A 19,401-nucleotide genomic window follows, 5' to 3' on the forward strand; every position below is an offset into this window, starting at 1 on the left:
ACTGCCCTATAGGGCAGGGTTCCCAAACTTTTTTGTCTCAGGGCACCCCATAAATATTGTAGTGAAAACAGCAGATCTACAAGCACACACCGCCTCGCATCGCGACGGTGTTGTATGATGAAGCAGGGCTTTGCTTTACCAAAAGACGTACACATTTGAAACTTGGAGATACGAGGTTTCTGCCCAACAGTGACGATATTTTAGTGATTATGTTGCAAGGAAAATGTTGAGATAATAGCCTTTCTTGTTAGAACTGACTGAAAATTACTTTGTACTTCAAGTTTAAAATGATACTAAATATTCTTTCAATTGTACAAAACAATTCCAAATATTATCAAATTATCTCGCGGCACCCCTGTACTGCTGTCACGGCACCCCAGGGTTCCCCGTCACCCACTTTGAAAATCCCTGCCCTAGGGTGCCGACCATGATACAAGTCCAGGGGTGCCGCTGAATACTTGGATGATATTTGTATGACACTCAGACCCTCTATACTTACAGTAGTCAAATGACCCAGAGTTGCACTAGTACTTGGTGCAACACCATATCTCCTGTCTTTGGCAAAACATATCAACGCAACACGTGTGCGCTTTAAATCTGCTATTTTTTGGTGTATGTTCCCCCAGAATATGGTCGCTGGGGTGGTTAAAATATCAACATCCCACTAGCGGGTGACCACATTCACTGCAGCATGTTGCATGCATGTTACATGCATGCATGTTGCATGCATATGTTGCATGCATGGACGACTCAGGTCTGCTCCCGTGTCAATCTTCAGTGTTCATGCGACGTGGCTTCATGGATGCTTCAGCCACTTTGGCTGCAGTGTTCTGTCTTGCAGCATACATGCTCTCCATATGGCTAATGCAATCATTAGCGACCTAGCCTATCCATCATGCATCTGCAGAGCACTAAAAGGCCTGATGACATATAGCGCTGTGATCTAAAAAGGTGTTTAAATATTGAACTCTTGAGAGACTCCCAGGTGAGTGAGTCTAATATTAACCCCCATGCATGCCCTGAAACGCAGCAGTGTGTTATCTATAGGGGGCTCACAGTAGCGTTCAGCCCATGATGCCAACTTAGAAACTTTAATACCGCCTCTGGCAACTTTATTTACACAAATAATGTGAAGTGAATTTCATTAAGTGTCCTGTGCAGCTTGGCTAATGTGGCCATACGTACAAACAGACACCAATTGGACCCCCAGGGTTCCACGGGGTCCCCAGCTAAATGACTGATAGTTAGGAAATACCAAATGTGGTTCCATTTGGACATTCTCAAGAGTTATGGTGGTCCGTGTTCTAATGCAGGGGTTCTCAAAGTAGGGCCTGGGGACCCCCATAGGTCCTTGAGTGAGTTCCAAATCTTGTAAGGGGTCGTTGGCACAATATATTTTCAGATGGGGGTCCACGGTCACATTTATATCAATTTGGGGGTCCTTGGCATGAAAATTCCCAAACCTTTAAGCTCGAGACCTAAAAGAGAAACGAGACGTTTGCCCAGGACCAAAACTAGTGAAAAGAGCAGATCGTTCATGCTGCATTGTAAGCTTGTAGATTGGCTATTTTCACTTCTTATACATTTGTTTTCTAATGTACGGTTGCCTGTACGTTTCTTAGATTTTTCCATGTTTCTTTTTAATTCATAAAACTATTTTTGAAAAATCATTGATTAACTTTTTTTTTTTTCGTGAACATTTTTTTTAATGTTTTTACATTTACCCGTGACCCATGAAGATGTGTCCGCAACCCACAAATGGCTCACTATTTGAGAAGCAGTGGTCTAGAAGAGTATGTACAGTACAGTGTAATATCAGTGGCATATAATTGTGTTATTGATCTCAGAGCTCTACAGTAAGTCACTGGCTGCTCTGCTCGTATTGATCTGTAAGCAGACGCCTGGTGTTCTGCTATAATTCAATACTCCTCTCTGCTGCTACCTGCTAATGGACTCATTACCTCTCCCTTACTCTGTCTGACACTGAGACAAGCACACACTCTGTGTGTGTGTGTGTGTGTGTGTGTGTGTGTGTGTGTGTGTGTGTGTGTGTGTGTGTGTGTGTGTGTGTGTGTGTGTGTGTGTGTGTGTGTGTGTGTGTGTGTGTGTGTTTGTGTGTGTAAAAGGTTAACACATTTGCGGAGAAAAGTATGAAGAGTATTGCATTTTCACTTTGGTCAGATCTGACTGACACATGCCCATGCCCATATATCGTCAAAAATAGCTGATCTTCAAGCAACGCGAGGTGTTGTGTGCTTGAAGATCTGCTATTTTCACTATCTGTGCAACCGTCTTGAATGATGGTTCCCAAACCTTTCAGACTGCGAAATGAACTGGTGACCCCCCCCCCCCCCCCCCCCCCCCTGACAAGCACTTGGAATTGTCCAGAAAAGGTTGGAAAGGTTGAGAATGAGAACTATACTGTGTTCCACAGAACAAAAATAAACGGAACAGAAGGTAAAAGATAGTGGAGTCAGTCTGGTGGGTGGATTGAGGATGTGTGTGTGTGTGTGTGTGTGTGTGTGTGTGTGTGTGTGTGTGTGTGTGTGTGTGTGTGTGTGTGTGTGTGTGTGTGTGTGTGTGTGTGTGTGTGTGTGTGTGTGTGTGTGTGTGTGTGTGTGTGTGTGTGTGTGTGTGTGTGTGTGTGTGTATGTGCGGTTGCGTGCATTCCTGTGTGCGCTTTCACAGTATGAAATATTCAGCCATATGCTTTTGCCTCCATTCATTATTAAGCGTCTGGTCTGCTTGTGTTGTGCTGTGTGATTCACACTGGCCCCTCTGTCTGGAGGCAGACAGACCAAGGGGCGAACTTTGTTCGCTGGAAATTCAACACTGAATTGAAGCTCGCTTCCCGGTTCTCGTTGAGCCTGCTGTTCCTATTAATGGCCCAGCAGATGACGCTATATTTCACCTTCAGTGGTCTCAATGCATTATAATCTTAACAGGAGTCAATGAGATTTTGGGCAAACTTTACACTTGATTGTATTCCCGTAGTAAACCTTTTCATAAACACTTTGTTTTCAATCGCTATTTTTTTCTATCTTTTTTAATCATCATGATATGCGTTTAGTAAATTATGGTCCCAAAAAAGTTTGAGAACCACTGCAATTAGCTGCTGCAGAATGATGATAATTTGTGCACAGTAGAATGAAATACTGCAGCTCTACAGCATTTGGGTTCAATTATTTAATCCTCTGATTCCATTCTGCCTCTCTCTGTCTCTCTCTGTCTCTCTCTCTGTCTCTCTCTGTCTCTCTCTCTCTCTCTCTCTCTCTCTCTCTCTCTCTCTCTTGCAGGTGGTTGACCTACCTGCTGCTGCTGATCCTGGATCTGGGCATCTGCCTGCTGGCCTGTCTGGGTCTGGCCAAGCAGTCTCGCTGGCTGCTCACCACGTACGTACAAAACTGGCCCACAGCCAAACTGTTTTTTATATATATATATTTTGGGTTCAATATTTGAACAATATTTTCACAATGTTTGCCTCTTTCTTACGTAATATTTGGAGATTTGGTTTTTGCCCGACGGCAACGATGGCAACAAAGGTTTTTCAGAAAACTGTTAGGATTTAGAAGGCATTTGTAGAATCGGCCTCAGGCCTAAATGAGTCAATATGGTAAGGTTGTGATATGAAAGTGTGTGTCTTGTCTGCCAGCTAGCGGCCACATCGTTGCGCACGCCATCGTGACAGGTGGGCAGGTTGGATGCGCACGGTTGTGATGGTTCCAAACAGTCCCTCTGAGGCACTGAGCGTGCAGTTATGTAACTCACTGTTGCTCGTGATTCACGAAACAACAGATGTGGTGAGAACAGCGGAGATAATGAGATAATTTGAACTAATTCAGCTTCACCCAGCTTAGTGCTGCACACAGAGGGAGCACTATGGGGGGACTCTGTCTGTCTGTCTGCAGTAAACATTGTGGGCAAACCAAACACGGTGAGCTGTGCGTTCACTATCTTTAAGTCAGTCATCCTAAGTGCTTTACAATACACACACACACACACACACACACACACACACACACACACACACACACACACACACACACACACATACTCGTTTTTGCTACATACTGAGGACATTACATAGACTTAGACTTAGAATTTTTATGCAAGTCCTGTGGCCTTACCCTAACCTCTATCCCTAAACCTAACCCCTAACCCTAACCCTAAACCTAACCCTAACCCCTAACCGTAACCCTAAATTTAGTGAGGACCAGCAAATGTCCTCACTTTGTCTATTTTTTCCAATTCTACTATGCTTGTGAGGACCTCTGTATGTCACAAAAACGAGTACACACACACACACACACACACACACACACACACACACACACACACATACACAGGAGAAACCATGCACGGCACCAACCTTCTCATCCGGAGCAGTTGGGGCTTCAGTCACTTCAGTACCTTGCTCAAGGGCACTTCAACCCAGGGGGAGCCGGGCATCAAACCGGGAACCTTCATATTCCTAAGTGGATCGGCTGTCTTCAATATGTTTAGTTCTGCTGTTTGGTTGATTTTTGAAAAAAGAAAAAATGTAAAAATAAAAGTTATATAATATGTAATATAATATACCAGTAAGACGCCTAAGGGCGAAACGCGACCTCGCCCTTATACATTACTCTTGAATGATACATAATAATAAGTAATATAATATTACTTTTTAATGGAGTAATAAGTAACATAATATTAAATACTTTCCGAAGTAATATTGCCCAACACATGCAGTTCACTGTATTTAAGTCAGTGGTGCAGTATTTCTCTGTATTTAAGTCAGTGTCAGGGACGTGCTGGCCATTGGGAAAAGCAGGACAACTCCCGAACGGCCGGTTCATTCCCGGCCTGTCCAGGCCTGTCCAGGCCATTAGGAAAAAAATTAAAATAAAATGTCGGCCTTCGTTCCATTTTGGGGGCTGGGCGTCCAACAAAGTAAATCGTCACTGTCGGGCAGAAACCTTGTATCTCCAAGTTTCAAATTTGTACATTTTTTCGCAAAGCAAAGCCCTGCTTCATCATACAAGGCTGTCGCACAAAAGTAGTGAAAACAGCTGATCTACAAGCACACAACGCCTCGCACCTGTGCTTGTAGATCGGCTGTTTTCACTAGTTTAAATCATTTTAAAAATGGTTTTGGACATACAAGGTTTCCACCCGACAATGACGAAATATAACTCATGTAATTGGCCCACTGGCTTGTCACTTGTCATGATCTGAAATGGCAAATCTTTGAGTAGCAGCAGCGCTATAGAGAGAGATCTCTCTCTATAGCGCGCAATGAGGGCCTCTACAACTCTTTTTTTCCCGGGCTGAATCAGGGGCCCAGCATGTCCCTGGTCAGTGGTGCAGTATTTCTCTGTATTTGCCCTGTCAGCCGTGGTTCTGGCACAGTGGGCTGACCTCTCACTACAGCCCCCCAGGGGACGATGTGCTTGAAGCAGCGTGCAGAGACACAGTCACAGACAGATCCACACACAGCACCACTTCCCGCGGACCCCCTTATAGCTTAACACACTTGACCTGCTTTAAATCAAGTGTGAAACTGACATGGATTAGAAGCGCAGCAGTCGTCCCGAGTGCTTCCTGGCCCGGTGGCACGTACGCAAGTATTTACTTGAGTACATGCGCCACTAATGTCTAGTTCAGTGGTTCCCCAAGTGGGGTCCCCAAATTATTTTGTGGGGTCCCCAGATAATTAGCTTAATGTAAAAAAAAAATGGCTCTCTCCACGGTAAAAAAAACAACAACATAAGTGTATACAGGGTATCTGCACATTTATAAAGTGACAATTTAAGGATTTTCAAGACCGTTTCAATACCAAACTGGCCGAACTGTCAAATATTAAGTAAGCAAGAGGCGAACATTGTGAAAATAGCAGATCTACATGCACATTAAACGTAATACCTACAATTCCAAGTGCTTGTCAGGGTGGGGGTCCCCAGTTCATATATGTTTATTTTGGCGGTCACGGCCTAAAAAGGTTTGAGAACCCCTGGTCTAGTTCAATGAGGGAGGGAATAAAAGTAAACACAAACACATACTCTCTTATTCTTTTTTTATTTATTTTTTAACAGGAACACCACACAACCACTTTGAAACTGCTGTCCCGATTTTGGGCATGTCAATATAGGGTGGTAGATCTGCAAGCTCAGAACATGACACGTAGTATAATTTAGGACTTGTCCCAGATGTTAAAGTAGACTAGCCTTTAATAAACAGAAGTCATAAAAGCTTGCAATGTGGGAGACAAAAGCAAAGAATACAAAACCAGAATATCCAAGACATCATGAGCACAGCAAGACATGACATGCCAAAGTTGTGTGTTTTTACATTAAACACTTCATCCCTATAGCATTCTTATTCTTAGGGGAACATTAGCCAAAAGTAGCAGAACTACACCGCCTCCAGGCGCGAGGCGTTGTGAGCTTGTAGATCTTTTATTTTCAAAGAGGTTTGGTATAGAGGCAGAGAAGCAGAGCATTGAAGGTTTAAGTGGTTAAATGTCTGTGAACATACAACATTAGTAATAGAAAAGATAACGTGTAAAATAATTTAAAAAAAAACATTAATTGACACAACAACACTGATGATAGTGTTGTCAAACAAGTCTATGAAGCCATCTATGGAATCTATTAAAAAGTTGTTCGTCGATGAAGCAGGGACCGCTTCATCTCTCTATCAGCTGCAGACGGGGTCCTTGGTCAGAAAAAAAGTTTAAATGAGAGAGCTGAGCCTACGTACTGCAACTCCTATGTATCTTGAAGTTGACTTGAATCCTCCCACCCGATGCATAAACAGAATCTTATGCAAGCAGCAGAACTGTTTTCGTTTGTAAGCAAGGATGTATATAAGCCACTTAGCGGTGTGGACCGTACGACTGTGGTTCTTTAGCCACTTGCATAAGCACATGGTTTATACTTTGTCATACGACTGAGTCCTGCACTGAAAATAGCCTGTGTACTGTACAGTACATGCTCACAACATGTCACTTTGCAATGTGTTGTGAGCAGTTAGATCGCATGTAAAAAAAAAAAAAAAAAACATTTAACAGTTTAAAACATTGGTTAACAGCAGGCAGATTCAGATAAAGGCAGATTCATGCATGAACTCACAAGCACACCGCGCGCACGCACACACACGCACACGCACGCACGCACACACACACACACACACACACACACACACACACACACACACACACACACACACACACACACACACACACACACACACACACACACACACACACACGCACTGTGCTGTACCTGCAGCCAAAGTGTACAATATTTGTTGGGGGATTTAGTTGTTTCTTCCCCCATTCGTGAGTATGTTTTCAGAGTGGGCTCACCCACCCAAGCCTCACTCTGTCTCTCTACATCCATCAGGCCCGGGTTCGAGCCAGGTCAACCCTGTACCGCACGCACACACGCACATGCACGCGTGCACGCACACACACACACACACACACACACACACACACACACACACACACACACACACACACACACACACACACACACACACACACACACACACACACACACACACACACACACACACACACACACACACACACACACACACACACACAGAAATGTGAGTCCAACCTCCCAGGGTTTTGCTGCTCCATTCCGCTGCAGTGGAAATTGTGGGAGGAATTTCAAGCAGATTAGGTTCTTCTGGCCTTTAGGTTCCCATATCCATGTTACACACAGTCAGAGCTCGCAGCGTGTGTGTATGATTATACTGAAAGTGTGAGAAGTACACAATAGCTTGCAGAAGTGTTGATTTTGACAGCACATTTTGATTTAGAGTTAGTTTAGTTAGGCCTTGATGGCGTCGTAATGGCAGATGTTACTCTTGGTTGCATGCTGAAAATAGCCGATCTACGAGCTCACAACGAGTCGTTGTGAGCTTCTAGATCTGCTATTTTCAGGTTGCAACCAAACATAAAATGACTTGTCTTTTTGTTCTACTGGCTCTCTTCTCCACTAGTCCCTCCCTAACATTTTAGTCTTTATTTAAGTCATTGTAGCATAGTTTTTATTCAGTTTTCATCAGTTAAAAAATGTAGTTGAGAAACATTTTTCGTCATAGTTTTAGTCAACAAAATGAACACCGGCTTGCAGTACACAGTAAAGCACATGCAGTATATAGTGTTAATTCAACTCAGAAGACAGGTCCATTTGGTTCCATTTTTACGCTCTTCTGGGTTGAATTAACACTGAGTTTTTTACCGTGCAGATCGTAGCATTTAAAGTACATGTGCAGAGCTATGGATTCACAGAATGGTTGGTTGGTCTTCTAGGCAGCCACTTTCATGGAGCCACTGGACAGCTTACCTGTTTGCAGACTTAACTGCTTTGTGCTCGCAGTCCAAGCGTTCAAGTCCAAGAGTTCAAAACCTTTTCTTCACTATTCAAGTTCATCACATTTTGATTCTCTGAATGAAGCGCATTCAGAGAATCAAAATCTGATGGAATCACTAATGGAGACAGCTGAAATGATGGCACCAGTAAACACATTAACACAGATTATATTTCAGGCACTTTTATTGTGGAGACCCATTACCCATGATCAATGGGCTGAATCACACATTCCACTCAACAAGATGTTTTTGTACGCAGTACACAAACGGAACGATATTTGAGAGAACATACAGAGTCACACCACTGAGGTCCACAGTGTGTTGTCACACACTGTGCACCGGACCACAGCCAGTTACCCTCCACGTAGTAATCGTTCAGTCCAATCCAGGTGGGTCCGGGCGACTGGTCAAAGTTCCGGATCAGGTTCAGGACGAAGGTGTTCTCCTCCGGGCTGTGGACAGAGGCCAGGTGGGCACCTTGAGACAGGCAGTTCTTCTCTGCCTCGTTCCAGGTCAGGTCTGAAGGTGTGAACTTGTAGCAGCGGCCGTTGAAGCTGAACCAGAACATTGGACAGTTTCCACGCTCCAGCTTGAACGCAGCAGAGGGACTGGCGTGCACTGTGCCTACACACACACACACACACACACACACACACACACACACACACACACACACACACACACACACACACACACACACACACACACACACACACACACACACACACACACACACACACAAACACACACATCACGCACACACCCAGGGAAATCAAAAGAAAAATCTAAAGATATCTGCACATCTATAATCTAAGAGCATAAATTAAATCAGCAGGTGGACTACATATAGAGGTTAGACATAAACTGCAATCATATGGCTCTATATGAACCATGAGGCAGTGGTTCTCAAAGTGGTGTCCGGGGACCCCCAGGGGCACTCGAGGGTGTTCCAGGGGGTTCCCAGCTAAAAGATTTAGCCTATAAGTTGGGAACCAAATGGACCCTTACAGTTTTGTGACTCTGAGTGTAAAATTATCACTTTACAGTGTAGGGGTATGCAGTTGAATGTATAATGTATGTCAAACTGGGGGTCCTTGAAAGAAAGACCCACTACCATGGAACGATAGCAAGGATCCCCAAACTTTTCAAGACAAAAATCCTATTTGAACTGGGGACCCTGACAACCACTTGGAATTGTAAGAGTTGAGGCATCATATTTAGTTTGACTTGGTTCCACAGATAAATATTGTGAAAGCTTGCCGAACTACAAGCTCACAGTCAGAGCTTGTAGATACACTATACACCACATGGAACAATATGGAACCATATACTGTAGTACTATACAGCCTTTTGAAGAACACTTATGTTAACATACCTAGTGCCATGAGGCCCAGCAAGCACAGGAGTTGAGGAACCAGCAGCATGTCAGCCTGAGGTGGTCAGTCAGTCAGTGGAGCCTGGGTCAGGGTCTTCTAGAAGAGTAGTGTTCCTGTCTTCTTATCTGCTCCACATGAGGGTGTCCTTCACAGCTGGCATAATTTGATTGGCCATGATACATTAGCAGCTGTGGCGTTCACATACTGTATTCATTCGGACCACCTTTTTCCATACATGCAGGTTCAGCAATCTAGCACCTGTGGTGTTCACAAACACACAAGCACACATACAGTACACACATTACAAACACAAACTGCATGTAGCCACGCAATATGGGTTAAGGATTATGACAGACATACTGAAAGAAAGTGCGTCAACGCATTGTGTGCTTGTAGATCTGCTATTTTCACTACTTTTGAACTCTTCCGAGCACAGGTTTCCGCCAGCTCAGGCGTCCTGGTGGTGCTATGATAGACCAATGTGAAAAGGGTGGCATGTCTTCTTCACCAATCTTAGGCCTTTCACGGCAATCGGACGCTGCATATATGATTTGAGGCATTGTTTAAAAAAAAAGGTTTTACAAAAGGCGCTATAACTGTCCAATGGGAAAAAGGTGGCATTTGTTCCTTGACCTAGGGAATAGGTGTGGAAAATGACACGGTAATCGCAAGCTGCGTTCGTGATTTGAGGCATTTTGTTCAAAATGGAGCAATCCTGCAAACTTTGGGTGCCAATATTAGTCAATTAGGATGGAATATGACATATCGAACAGATCGGTCTTGATCACATGACTATAGAGATTTCACATTTCGCCCAATTTCACCACACTGTGTTCATGATTTGAGGCATTTTGTTCAAAACTGAGCAATCCTGCAAATTTTGGAAGCCAAATTTAGCTATATTCTAGAATGGAATATGGTAATCGGAGATAGAAATACTGTCCACCGATTTGCATGATTTGTGGAAAGAATTTGTAGTAGTGTACAGAAATGTGTTTTGCAAACATTGGCCTCGGACGAAAACATACTCTTTCCATGACTTTCGGCCTGGCGGAGACAACAAAACAGCGATCACATGCCTTTAGTCTAAATAAAAATGCCTTTAATTGAAAGTCTGTCCCTCTGGAACAGAGACTGCTGAGATTTATGTATTTTTTAATTTAACCCATTTAGGCCTAGAATTATTGAATGCTTTAACCAGTGAAAAATGGCAGATATACAAGCTCACAGCGCGGCACTGAGTGCCGTGCTGCGAGCTTGTAGATCTGCTATTTTTGAAAAAGTCGTGAAAATGTGTGCAAATCTTTGAATATATGTATTTTCAAAGCGAACGTTTGTAACTCATATTTTGCTTCTGGGTGGTCCCTGGAACTAAATATTTTGAGATGGGGGTCCGTGGACAAATACATATCATTTTGGGGGTCCTTCACATGAAAAGGTTTGAGAACCACTGACACAGTAGTCTCTCAAGAACAGACTAACTGAGCTCCAGTTAAGTGAAAAGGACCTTTTCTTTGACGATGGCTGGCCAGATTGCTGACATAGAAACATGTCTCAACCTGAGGTTCTGTGACCATCCTCTGGGAAGGATGGTTTGATGATTGATTTGACCTCTATGGACACTTTATAAAAGATTTAGCCCCCAGGTCCCTCGCAGAAATGCCAGCAAAATGTTTGACAGCTAGGGTAATTTTCAGTCTCATTCACTTACAATACACTATACTATAAAGGCAAAAATGACTCCCAAAAAATCTGCTTTAAGTGGGATGTGAGGGGTAAAAATAGGGGTGTTTAATTATTCTGAATCCATTGGAAGCATTTGTTTTGCATGAAAAACATTCCTTGGACTAAGAACGGCCAACAAATCTATGGTTTAGTGATGAGTCATCAATTTTCACAGTCTTTTGGGGTCCATTCCTTGGGCTTTTGGGGCCCAAGGAATGTTTTCATGCAAAACAAATGCTTCCAATGGATTCAGAATAATTAAACACCCCTATTTTGACCCTTCACATCCCACTTAAAGCAGATATTTTGGGAGTCATTTTTGCCTTTATAGTGTAGTGTATAGTAAGTGAATGAGACTGAAAATTACCCTAGCTGTCAAACATTTTGCTGGCATTTCTGCGAGGGACCTGGGAGCTAAATCTTTTATAAAGGGTCCATAGAGGTCAAATCAATCATCAAACCATCCTTCCCAGAGGATGGTCACAGAACCTCAGGTTGAGACCCTACTAATAGGTTTTCCCAAAAAACCTTAGAAGGATTCAAAAGACAGGGTCAAAATTATAATTTTCAAAATAAATAAAAAATAGCAGATCTACAAGCTCGCAGCCCGGCACTCGGTGCCACGCTGTGAGCTTGTATATCTGCTGTTTTTCAATATTTAAAGCATAAAATAATGATACACTATAATGTGTACCCCTTATGAAAGTCTGTCTCTCTGGAACAGAGACGTGCTGAGATTTATGTCTTTTTTAATTTAATATCTTTTCTTGTCTTGCGACCACTACTTTTCAGTGTGGGCGCCCCGCCCCCTATTGTGTGTGGCTACTCTTCTTGTGTATTGCCTGCTCTCACTGAGTGCTCTCTCTTGTGATTGGGCGGTCGCTGTGGACCAATCCGAGATGGGCTTAAAATAATAGTGTGTGTGTGTGTGTGTGTGTGTGTGTGTGTGTGTGTGTGTGTGTGTGTGTGTGTGTGTGTGTGTGTGTGTGTGTGTGTGTGTGTGTGTGTGTGTGTGTGTGTGTGTGTGTGTGTGTTGGACATTCACCCACAGGACAATTAGCAGGGCAATCAACAAGTCAACCAGCCATCTTGCCCATGTTGACAAATTTATGATCTCCTTACCATGGGGAGGTTTTAATTGCTTGTAAATGTTACGTTATATATATGTTTTTTTTTTCTAAAAGGACGCAATCATCTTTGTGTCTTTTTAACTGTGCACTCTGATGTAGCCCCCCTCAGACATTGCCTAATAAGCTCTATTTTTCCCAGAAACTGATAAACCACATACACAAACACAACCACATAAACACGCATGAGCACTGGACCAACTAGCGAGCGTGCGTGTGTGTGTGTGCATGCGTGTGTGATTAAAGTTTCTATTTGGGAACATTTAACTTGTTTAAGCAAACACAGAAAGAAACATAATTTTCAAATGGACGACCACAGTTGGAGGTCGTGCTCTCCGGCCTCCCTGGAGAGAGCCATGCCCAGGCCCTTTTCAGGCCAGGTAGCAGGGCAGGGGTCAGAGGTGGCCAAGCACCGCGGCCAGCCAGCATCCACCACGTCACCAAGCGGAAAGCGGGAGGGAAAGAGCTCACAGCGGCCGGGGGACGATCACGAAAGGCTGCTCCGGGAGACGGAGTCGCCAGGATCTCCAGGTCAACAACACAAGCCCTAGTCGGATCTCTCTTGTTCGCCCACAGAGAAGAGGGCAGAGGAGACGGAGGAGAGCTCTCCTAAACAGAGAGCCCGCTTTATTCTTCCCAACCCGACGTCGGTCATGCACGTCCAGGACCCGGCCAGCCACAGACTCACCTGGAACGAGCCGCCCGCCCACGTGTTGGTCATCAGAAAGGCCCGGGACGACAGCCTGGCGGAGCCCTTCAAAGAGCTCTGCCGCTTTCTGGTGGAGGACAAGCAGACCATGGTGTACGTGGAGAGGAGCATGGTGGACGACGCAACGCTGTTGAAGGACCCATCCTTTGCTTCCGTCCACAGTCGGCTGTGGACGGAAGCAAGAGGGCCCCTCTTGCCTTCAGAGAGGGCTTCAGAGAGGGCCCCGACGACATCTCGGACCGCATAGACCTCATCGTCTGCCTGGGCGGGGACGGGACGTTGCTGCACGCCTCCTCTCTTTTCCAGGGCAGCGTTTCCCCCGTCAAGGTTGCGATGCACAAGGTTTCTGGCGCGGGGGCCATCCTGCAGCTACAGATGTTGAATGAGGTGGTGATGGACCGTGGGCCATGGCCCTACCTGTCCAACGTGGACCTGTACCTGGACGGACACCTCATCACCTCGGTGCGGGGCGACGGCGTCATCGTGTCCACGCCGATGGGGAGCACGGCGCACGCGGCAGCGGCGGGCGCCTCCATGGTCCACCCCAACGTGCCGGCCGTCCTGGTCACGCCTGTCTGCCCGCACTCGCTCTCCCTCAGGCCCATCGTGGTGCCCGCCAGGGAGGAGCTCGCCATCGCCATGTCGCCAGACACCAGGAGCACCGCCTGGGTGTCGTTCGACGGCCGGAAACCGGCAGGAGATCCGGCACGGGGACCTGGTGAAGATCACCACGTCCCACCACCCGGTGCCGTCCATCTGCTGTCACGACGTGGTGCACGACTGGTTTGAGAGCCTGGCCCAGTGTCTGCACCTGGCGCCGCTGGCAGACTTCATCTCCGATTCCTCGGGCACAGAGAACTGAATAACCCTGAACACATGTGCACACACATGTGTACATTTAAGGGAGTTTTGAGCGGTGCTCCTGGAAGGAGCTCAGCTCCAACATCTGACTTTGTCCGGGACACAAGGCGTGGCCTACATCTTAAGTACTGTACCTACATTCCTACGTGATAACTAAGCATATGGAAGCCACCCTACTGCACTCGTTACTGAATTCAATTTTTTTTCCCAGCACATATTCAAGCCAACAATCGACTGGCTTCATCAGGAATGGTGTGCTTCCATTTTGTTCAGAGATATCTTGAATGGTTTAATTTATATGAATTTATTAGTCATACTCATAGCACACTGTCCCAAATGGCAAGACACAATTTTGGGAAATTTCAAGTGTGATTGCACGGACGCGAGTAGAAAATACTGTTCTTCTAAAATTCTGTCTTATCTATTTGTATTATACAAGGAGATATGCACGTGTGTCATGTTTGCACCGCTCACTTTGCACTGGTGTGATTTATTTTGTGATCATTATTATGACATCATTACTCAATAACATCACAATGTCATCATCACAACCATGTCCTTTTTGGATCATTGAGTGCCAATCCCGAACTAGTTCGGCTTTATTATCGTATCGCAGAGTGCCGATCCCGAACAAGTTCGGCTTTAAAAAAAAAAAAAAAAAAAAATTGAAAATTTTTTTTTTGAATTTTTTTTTTTTTTTTTGGACCCCATCAAATCTAGTGAACATGATTTCAATCGCGATTTTGCATGTTCCACCCCCATACAACCCCATCTAACATACAGGGCAGCCATGTTTGTTTACATAACATGTAAAACATAATGGCGATTATCTCAAGAATGCCTGAACGGATTTCCAATCGGATTTTTTTGTTTGAAAGCTGTGAACAAACTGCACAAATCCACTCCAATGCAATCCAGGATTGCATTGGATTTTTTAGAGCTCATTCTTCTCTGTTTTTTTCCCATGCATGAGGTGTGCAAGGTTTAATCATGGCTAAGTTGACGAAAATAAGGCTTCTAAAATGCTTGGTAGCCAATAGCTAACTTCAAGCTAACTTCATCCTCTTCCTGTACATGCACAAAGGAAAGTGTTCAGGCAAGTCATGGCTGCAGGGCTTCTGCATATACCAGCATATCTCTATGGGATTTTCTATGGCCACTGGGCGCCCTCTAGTGGTGAAAGGGGTGGCACTAAATGAGTTAAAAGAGTCTGTCTGGACTGGTGAGCAATTTATATTAGGAAGATCAGCAGCCATCGGCTTCCTTCATTGGTCCACCCCAGCGGCATCGGCTTTGTGGATTGGACAAACTTTGTGTGACGTTTGTGCAACTGAACCAATATAAGTTGCAACAATAGGACTCCAATAGGAGAGCAACGCTTGAAGAATCCTGTTTGATGTGGTTTGCTGCTGGGCTGGCGTGAGAAATGTTTTACTGGTCGGGGCCTCTGGATGGACTGCGATTTGCATTCGGTCGCGTTGCTGTAGGAGTGGAACACAAAGTGTTATTTTTTGGAGGAGCCTGGGACTGTGACACAGGTCAGATTGAAGTGCATGTCTTCAACACAGTGTCTTTGCGCTGGGTGAAGTTGCCCCCAGTGACACCAGGAAGAGGAGAATGTCAGGTTTTGGTTGCCTCCAGGAACAACCACACAGCTGTGCTGATGGATGATATAGTTTACATCTGGGGAGGTATTATACGCAGCACGGACGCTCTCTGTAACATTCTTTATGCATTTGATATTGACACCCACATATGGGTAAAGCCTGAGGTTTCTGGGACTGTTCCAGAAGGGAGGTGGTACCACTCAGCCTGCGTCTTGAGGAAGGTCATGTATATTCATGGAGGACACAATTCGAATACTGTATTTAATGACATGTGCAAGTTGGACACCACCACAATGGTTTGGACTTTAATTAACACCAGAGGAACCCCTCCACCTGTTTTAGGTAATCCCTCTGCCACCATCATCGGGACACAGATCTTTGTATTTGGAGGCAACAGGACCATAGCCTGCACCATCAGAGTGTTTGACACAGAGACCAACTCCTGGCTGAGCACGCCTTCTGGGCAGCTGGATTCAGAAGGACGCTTTTGTCATTCAGCCTTTACCTACAATGGAGAGCTGTACATATTTGGTGGATACAGTTCATTGAGTAATTCTACCCTCAATGATCTGTGGAAATTCAGTCCAGAGACCTTCTCCTGGAAGAAGGTTGTGCCCAAGGGGAAAGGCCCGAGTTCAGGGTATAGGATGTGCTGTTGCATTGTAGGAGATCGTATCATCCTCTTTGATAAGGAACTGTATATCTTAGACTTGAGTCCTAGCCTGAAAACGTTATCCAAGCTAGCAGTTCTTCAATACGGTCTGGAGCAGTCAGAACTCACACACAACGTCAGGTGGGAACTGGCAGTCATGACGACGAAGAACAATAATTAAAAGAAACTATTATGAGTTAATTGTGTTAGTTCCAATTTTATATTTATTCCGCCACTTTTTTATTTTGCATCTTACTACTTCCACATTCTTTGAGCTAGACATTTAGTTCAAACCTTACAGCTTTACGCAATTATCATTGCTTGTATTTGCTCTTGTAATACTTTTTTAGATAAAAAATAGATTGACTACTGGCCATGGGCTACGGGCATAAACACAGACACAAACACAGACATAAATAGATAAATTACTAATTTATGTTTGGCCCGTATGGTTATTTCAAGGGTTTTCCCATTGGATGACGTCACTCTGTGTTTCCTGTAAGTGCAGACACACATGCGCGCGCGCACACACACACACACACACACACACACACACACACACACACACACACACACACACACACACACACACACACACACACACACACACACACACACACACACACACACACAGAGATAGAGACAGACAGACAGACAGAGAGAGCCAGACAGACAGACAGACAGACAGATATAGATTTGGCTAATTTATAGTTAGAAGATAGATATTGTGATGTCTTGACCAATCCTCAAATCAACTGACCCTTTGTCAATTCCTGCCCCTCTTCGCACCCATTGGTTGCCGTTTCTTGGTTGGACAAAAATCCTTTCTCTCCATCGTCTACCATTGAAATAATGTGTTTTTCAGTTGCTTCGCATTAATGTTCTTTGTATTCAATTCATATTTTAAACTTGGTGTCAGTAAAAAGGAACATCTCGATCATGTGCAGTAGTGACTGAAGGGCAAAATGATGTTTTAGCAAATTCAACATAAACAACCATATAAGGTGGAACCAGGGCGGAACCAGGGCAGAACAAGGTAGAAAGAGCCTGCTGGTTGGTCAGTCAAGGACCAACCAGAAGGCTGACAAATGGTCTATTATATATTGTCCAATCAGAAAAGGGTAGTGCGGAAAACTTTTGGAGTTGCTCTAGAAACAATAATAAAGTCGAACAAGTAGGCCTATAGCCTACTACTACACATTAATAAATTACCACTGTGGATTTTTCTCTTTAGTGATCAATTGACCTTCACAGCAGGTGCCCTCATGCATACATACACACACACAAACACAACAACAACAGGTAGAGGGAAATTGAAAGTAACAAAGGGCAGACAAACAGAGAATGCAAACACGTTGTTGTCACCAGCATATACGCTGCCAGGGGCCAAGGGGAGACGGTAATAGTCATTGACACCCACAGGACCATCCAGCATTTTAGTCACTTAGGCCACATTACTGTGAGAGAATACAGAGCGCCCTCCCCAGCCCACCACCTGCATCTGGCCCTAATGTTGGCTTTAATTCATTAAGACCGGGAACGCATTAGTACCCATTATTACTTTAACCATTATTTTATGCTTCAACTATTAAAAAATAGCAGATATACAAGCTCAGCTTGTAGATCTGCTATTTTTTGAAAAATCGTAAATGTCTTTGAATATATTTGACCCGATATGTCTTCTAAATCCTTCTAAGGTTTTTGAAAAATGTATGTTTCTACGTCAGTGGTTCTCAAACTTTTTCATGTCAAGGACCCCTAGAATGATAGGTATTTGGCCGCCGACCCCCGTCTCAAAATATTGTGTATCAGGGACCTCCCGAGAAGCAAATATTAGAGTTACAAATGTTCGCTTTAAAAAAAGATATATTCAAAGATTTGCACACATTTTCATGATAAAAAAAAAAAAGCAGATCTACAAGCTCGCAGCGCGGCACTCGGTGCCGCGCTGTGAGCCTGTATATCTGCTATTTTTCAATAGTTAAAGCATACAATAATGGTCAAAGTAATACTGCGTTCCAAGTCTTGATGGGTTTAATCAGAGAGAGACTAAGGACTCTGGAAGGCCTTGTGCTCTTTGTGAAGCCGTAACTCTGCTCAGCGTCAGCGGCGCTCACGTCATGCAACCAGCAGGTCAACGTGAGGACACAGAGAGAGAGAGACAACCAGTGGTGTAAAGTAACTGAGTAGATTTAATTAAGAACTGTACTTAGGTACTATTTTGACGTATTTCTTCTTTACTGGAGTATTCCAATACTTCTACTCCACTACATCTCATATCGACTTATTCTACTTTTATCCACTACAATTATTTGAACACTTTAGTTACTAGTTACTTCGTAGATTTTGATTATTATTATTACAAAACATACCACTTGTATGCCCTAGGCTATATACATTTTGGCCATTTGAAAATAGCCGATCTACAAGCTCACAATGTGCCACGATGCGACGCAATGTGAGCTTGTAGATGTGCTATGTCGTTTCGTTTAAATGAAGACTTCATTCAACATGTTCCGTTCTGGCTTTGTGACAAGCAAAAATATTGCACAATGCAGCTTCAAATGACAGCTCTTTTTAGCTCCTTTTTTGCCCTGCGTTTCTATAATAAAGATGCACTGGAGCATCAGTGTTTTTTGAAAGAGCGGCCTGGATCACTGGATTCCCTTTGCCTGGATTCCCTCTTCTGTGGCCTTTGCATCCTACATGCCTGCTAATTGCTATGAGGATAATACCACCAGCTTACTCTATGCATCCTCGCCTGCTAATTGGTAGGAGGATAAGACCACCAGCACACAATGTATGTCTGGGTTTAATCAACAGGGGTGGATTGGATTTCCAAGGGATTTGTTTCACCAAACCAATGCTGATCTGTGTTCATCTGCTAATGGCTATTGATCTGCTTGCTTTCATGTAGGCTTAGCATGTAAAACCACACGCGCACACACACACGCACACACAAACATCATGATGCAC

At 44.2% G+C, this 19,401-nt stretch overlaps 1 protein-coding gene and 1 pseudogene across 2 annotated transcripts in view; both read left to right on the plus strand.

The window, feature by feature from the left end:
- ttyh2 (tweety family member 2) overlaps nucleotides 1–19,401 on the plus strand; it is a 162,608-nt gene that overhangs the window by 111,319 nt on the left and 31,888 nt on the right. Inside the window, 1 exon segment of the mRNA XM_080748098.1 lies at nucleotides 3,297–3,392. Within this exon segment, the coding sequence (XP_080604224.1) occupies nucleotides 3,297–3,392 (96 nt within the window).
- LOC308303778 (NAD kinase-like) lies at nucleotides 13,055–14,167 on the plus strand (annotated as a pseudogene). Its single transcript has 2 exons — nucleotides 13,055–13,473; nucleotides 13,509–14,167. The product of its transcript is annotated as an NAD kinase-like (transcript).

Source organism: Nannobrachium achirus (assembly GCF_963921795.1).
Source record: "Nannobrachium achirus genome assembly, chromosome: 18".
NCBI classification, from domain to species: Eukaryota; Metazoa; Chordata; class Actinopteri; order Myctophiformes; family Myctophidae; genus Nannobrachium; species Nannobrachium achirus.